This window comes from Chrysoperla carnea, chromosome 5 (genome assembly GCF_905475395.1).
Source record: "Chrysoperla carnea chromosome 5, inChrCarn1.1, whole genome shotgun sequence".
NCBI lineage: Eukaryota > Metazoa > Arthropoda > Insecta > Neuroptera > Chrysopidae > Chrysoperla > Chrysoperla carnea.
The window spans coordinates 6731025-6736041 of record NC_058341.1 but is presented as its reverse complement, the minus strand read 5'-3'; the positions used below and the strand labels follow the sequence as shown (position 1 = coordinate 6736041).

The window sequence follows — 5017 nt, the reverse complement described above, 5'->3', positions numbered from 1 at the left end:
GACTTGGTATGGCATGGTATGGAGATTAGCGGGTCATGCTCGAGTATCGCGCCTTGAAGCAATGGTTCAGAGCACCTAGCCAAATAGACCCTTGTACTCTATCCCCGCTACGCTTTCCAGTGGCTATTATAACCAACTGATGTACTGAAACCCAGGATCTGCCTAGCGCTGAGTTTCCTAATTTCTTCTGGTTCGACTATGGCCGGACCAAATCATTTCCTTCGTTGCTGTATGAGCGCCGGGCAGTAACAGAGAAAGTGGATCGATGTTTCTTCTGAATTTTCTCCGCATCTGTCACACGCGGGAGATTGTCTTTTTCCAATCTGATGTTGTAACTTGTTCAGGTTATCATGCCCTGTGAGTAACTCTACGATGACTCTAATATCATCTCTGTTTAGTTTCAAGATCTCCTCGGCTCTGTTACAGAGAGAGTTTCCTTCACCCAACAGGCTTTTGGCGATTCGCCCTCCCTCGTAGCTGGTCCATGCCTTTAATTGTAGGTTTTTCAGATTATCTCCTAATCTGTTAAGATCTTCTTGGTATGGCATCCTCGCAAGCTTTTCTTGAGTGGGAGAAAAAAAGTAGACTTGATACCAAAGCAAAATTTGAAAATAGAATTAAAATTGATCATAAAACGAAGAAGTTAAAAGCATTCAAAGATTATTGCTCGTCTCTTGCTTGCAAAACAGAACTTTATATGTAATATCTGTGGCGAAACTCAACAATGACGACACTTTTTAAGTATCTTCCTCTTTGTTTACTTAGGAGTTTAAAAACATTCATATTTTGCGTATTTCCAAAGATATCCAAAAGCCAACTTCACTTTTCTGTTCCTGCAAAGAGAATTCTTCACCTGAACTATGATGACGAAGGTAAAATAAGATAGGGATTCTTTAATAATCATTTCTAATATTGAGAATTTATACTCCAGTTTTGTCACACCCTATATTTATATAAAAAATTATAAAAGGATTTAATTTTGGTTTGAATAGTTCTATAAAATAATTTACAAAGAATGCACCATTTTCCATAATCTTATAAAATCTGAAATCATTCGTTTATCATCGCTATAAATTAAAAAAAATGTCCTATGTATAAAAAAATTGCAAACAAAACAGTATCTTGTTTCTTTTTGAACAAGGAAATATATTATTTTATAATAAAAATACTTTTTTTTTATATAAAAATAATAAATTTAACCAGCTTAACAAACTGTATTGAAATTTAATACACTTCTGACACTTTGTCACAAAATTTTCGTCTTGTTTTTATTTAGAAATTTTAAATAAAATTTTTCATAAAGGAATTAAAATATTTTTTATTTAAATTCTTCCTGATTTTAGTTAATTTTTAAATTAAATATGATAGCTATTCCTTCCTGTAGAAATATGTATACGAAAAAAACGTGGGATGAAAATTAGCTGAATATTTTTTCTAAATAATTATCCATGTAGATTCTAAATATTTCTTCTTCGATTCTGAGTGGATTCAAAGAGTTTTAGGTAATATTTCAAAATCTACTTCTCCAATCATTTAACAGACTCAATTTTTTTATTTTTGGATCAAAATTACTCCAAATACTAAATTTGGTCAAATACCAACCGAATTTTTGAAAGGGGTTCCTTCACAGTCAAGGGAAAATGGGAAAGTTTTATGCCTCCGTTATAAACAACTGAGATCTTGGTGGGGTAATTTTTTTCAGTTAAACTTCGAAATTCGTCGATGACTTGAAAAGAAAAAGCCTGAAAATCATCAAATAAATATTCCGAACGCAAGCTTGTGTATAAAAGTTTGGATATAAGTTTGAAACATCGTAGAATCGGATTGGAATGTTGTGAATACAAAAAACACATTACATTTTAATACTGTTTTATATTAATTTTTATTTACAATTATATTTTAACTGAATACTTTTTTTTTATTCGTTTTAACTCAAAACCAAGCAATCTTCACTCAAATCCCATAATCGTTATATCTTTTCAAGACCATCAAAATCATTTTTCAAGTCTAAATTATGTTACGACTTCCTGGTTCAAGACTTCTAGGGATTAAATCATTTCATGTTCATCAAATCAAATGATTCAAACGTTCTATTTCATAAAAATATTCGGTTTCGTTCAGTGGATTTCGTTAATTTACCATGGTTGACATCATCAATAGCTTGGCATAAATCCGTTAGTGAAACAACACCAACTAATCGTCCCATATTTGTTACATACGCAGTTCGAATTGCTAACATACTAAAAATCGTTTGTACTTTTAATAAACTAGTACGTTCCACTAACTGAAATGGAGATGGATCGATTTGACAACGTCGGAAATCCACGACACCATATAATCGCTTCTTTTCGAAATCGTTATGAGTTGTATCTTTATAGTACCAATCGATGTACTCTTTTAAATCTTCATCATACTTATTTACATCATCGATAATATTAGTATCGTTTAGTTCATCGAATAATTCACGTTCAATTGAATTTAACGATGAATTAATCGAGGTCAAAGACGTTGGAGGAACGTTTAATCTTTCGGGTGATTTTTGTCGTAAAGAAGGTAATCGTGATGATTTTTGTATATCATTTCCAGTAATTGTTTTGTAATTCGTTTTTAGAAATTTCGATGTTTTCTTAAATAAATTAAAATCTGATTGGGAACGTTTTAAATTTTTTCTCGTTAATATTTGTGAATTTTCTTTGACGGGTGTTACAAGAAAACGTGATTTTTTCATTGTTTTCGGCACTTTTGATTGAGTTGTAACACGTCGAGTTACTAAACTGACTAGATGAGTTCGTTTAATCGAACCTAAAAGAATTTGCGTTGTCGGAGAATCCACAAACGGATATCCAAATAAATGATTAGTTGATAGAAATTCACTAAGTTCCCAATATTTCATTCCCTTCCAAATATATTTCACATTTTTGATCATAAAATCTTGTACGCATATATCATAAACTTCAGGATTTGCCCCGGTTGAAATATCCGGAACACTTGGTAATTTTTTCAACTCAATTATTGAATTATAAATCGAAGGTTGAAGAAAAATCGCTGTTGTATTTGCAATTAAAATCGATAACATCATTGGAATAATATGAGTGATTTGTCCAGTGATTTCAATGATTATAACACTCACACTAAATGAATGAGTTAAAGCTCCCGCGAAAGCAGCTGCTCCAGCAATAGCATATCCTGCTGGAATAACAGGATTTTTACGTTTAATTAATATTAAATATGTACATTCGCCGATTAATCGTCCAATTGCAGCACCCATTGTAAATCCTGGTATAAAACTACCACTTGGAACGGGTAAAGTACCCGCGATAATTGAAAATATAAAAATATACGCAACAACCGCTAATAATGCTATGAAAATTCCATACTCGGATTGATGATAATGCGGTAAAAATGTTTCAATCGATTGTTGATCCTCGATTGATAAATTTTTCGATGTTAACGAGTTATTTAAAAAAAGCACTGCAATTTGTGTTGTAATTAAAACTTCACTCCCGACCCAATGTCCAAAGAACATTGGACATGTAACATTCGAAATTAATAGAACCACAAGTGTTGGGTACACGAATCGATGTCGGTATAAATATCCTTGGATGAAATTCCGTAGAAAATCGACGTACATTCGGTGTAATTTCACATATCCAGCTCCCAATAAACCACAAACTAAACCCAGCGTAGCAAAAATAAATAATTCATTCGGTTCAAACGGTACTTTTTGATGGATATACGTTTGGAAAATTGGCAAAAATGTACTTGTATATCCAAACCAAAAGTATAATAAACGAAGCAAAGCGGAACAAATTGAAGCGGAGAAAAATGCACGCCAATAATTACGAACAGCAAAATATAGTGTGGTAACTTCGATGGAAAATAATAACCCACCCACGGGTAAACCATAACAGGCAGCCACTCCAACAGCACTGGATGCGATTAATTTATCGTAATGTCGTGAGCCATCTTCGTCGAAACGTGATTGATCCTCTTTTGGTGGTATTAAACATTTCAATTTCGTTGCTACAATACATGCCATATGAACAAAAGGTCCTTCTTTACCCACCGGCATTCCACTACCAAGTACTCCGATTAATCCAACTACTTTCGCAATTAAAGCTCGTGTTGTTAGGTAACGATTTAAACGAAATCCACGTAAAACTGTTTTAATTTCTGGAATACCAGATCCAATGGATTGTGGTGCTACTTTATCCACGAATTCCACACTAAATATGATTAACACCAACGGAGTTAAAATCCATATACAATATTTAATTTTTTCATTCGTAAAGTGATGATATAATCCAAGACGGACTTCCCGTAAATGTGTCGTTAAAATTGTGATTCCAAAACTAATAAATGCCATGATTACTCCAACCAAGAGTAAAAAAATCCAATCTTCCATGCGTAATAAAGCATTATGTACTTTACCATGTAAAATTGTTTTGCTTAAAATCTGCTTAATCGTTTGACTTTTTGTTGGTACGATATCTTGTTTTTCAACATCTTCCAAATGTTTTTGCTGTTGAAATTTAAAATGTTCGATATTCGCATGTAATTTTTCTTTCTGGAAATGTCCAAAAACCGTGTTTTCATAACCTAAATTACGATATTCACCAGAATCAACACCCATTTTTATTGAATTGTATGCGGATGTTGTGGGTTCGTCAGCCGTTACACTCATCACTAAACACTGAACTAAATCAATAAATTTTTATTGATTTAAAAATAAACTTTTTGCATTTATCACATTCTTTTTGCAAAAAATAAATAGAAAAATTGTACAAATAATTGTCAATTCAAAATGTCAATTTTGTATTTTTCAAAATAAAAACAAAAAACAAAAACATTTTTTTAATTTTAAAAACATACAAATTTTTAACAAGCGGGTGTGTGTTGATATAAAGAAAGGTTCTAAGGACTGTAAAAAGTCTCCAAGATATCGCTTTTTAAACACGTTTTTATCTCAGATATCCCAGAAACTTTGGGTTTAATCGTCACGATTTTATATTTTTTG

The 5017-nt window shown here is 32.2% G+C and overlaps 1 protein-coding gene across 1 annotated transcript; it reads right to left on the bottom strand.

Moving 5' to 3' along the window:
- Nucleotides 1-2095: 2095 nt before the first annotated feature.
- On the bottom strand, nucleotides 2096-4684 carry LOC123300386 (chloride channel protein 2-like). Its single transcript, XM_044882957.1, has 2 exons — nucleotides 2708-4684; nucleotides 2096-2626 (listed from the first exon to the last, which is right to left on the bottom strand). The coding sequence occupies exons 1-2, from the start codon at nucleotides 4682-4684 to the stop codon at nucleotides 2096-2098; spliced, it is 2508 nt and encodes an 835-aa protein (XP_044738892.1).
- Between the last annotated feature and the right edge of the window lie 333 nt (nucleotides 4685-5017).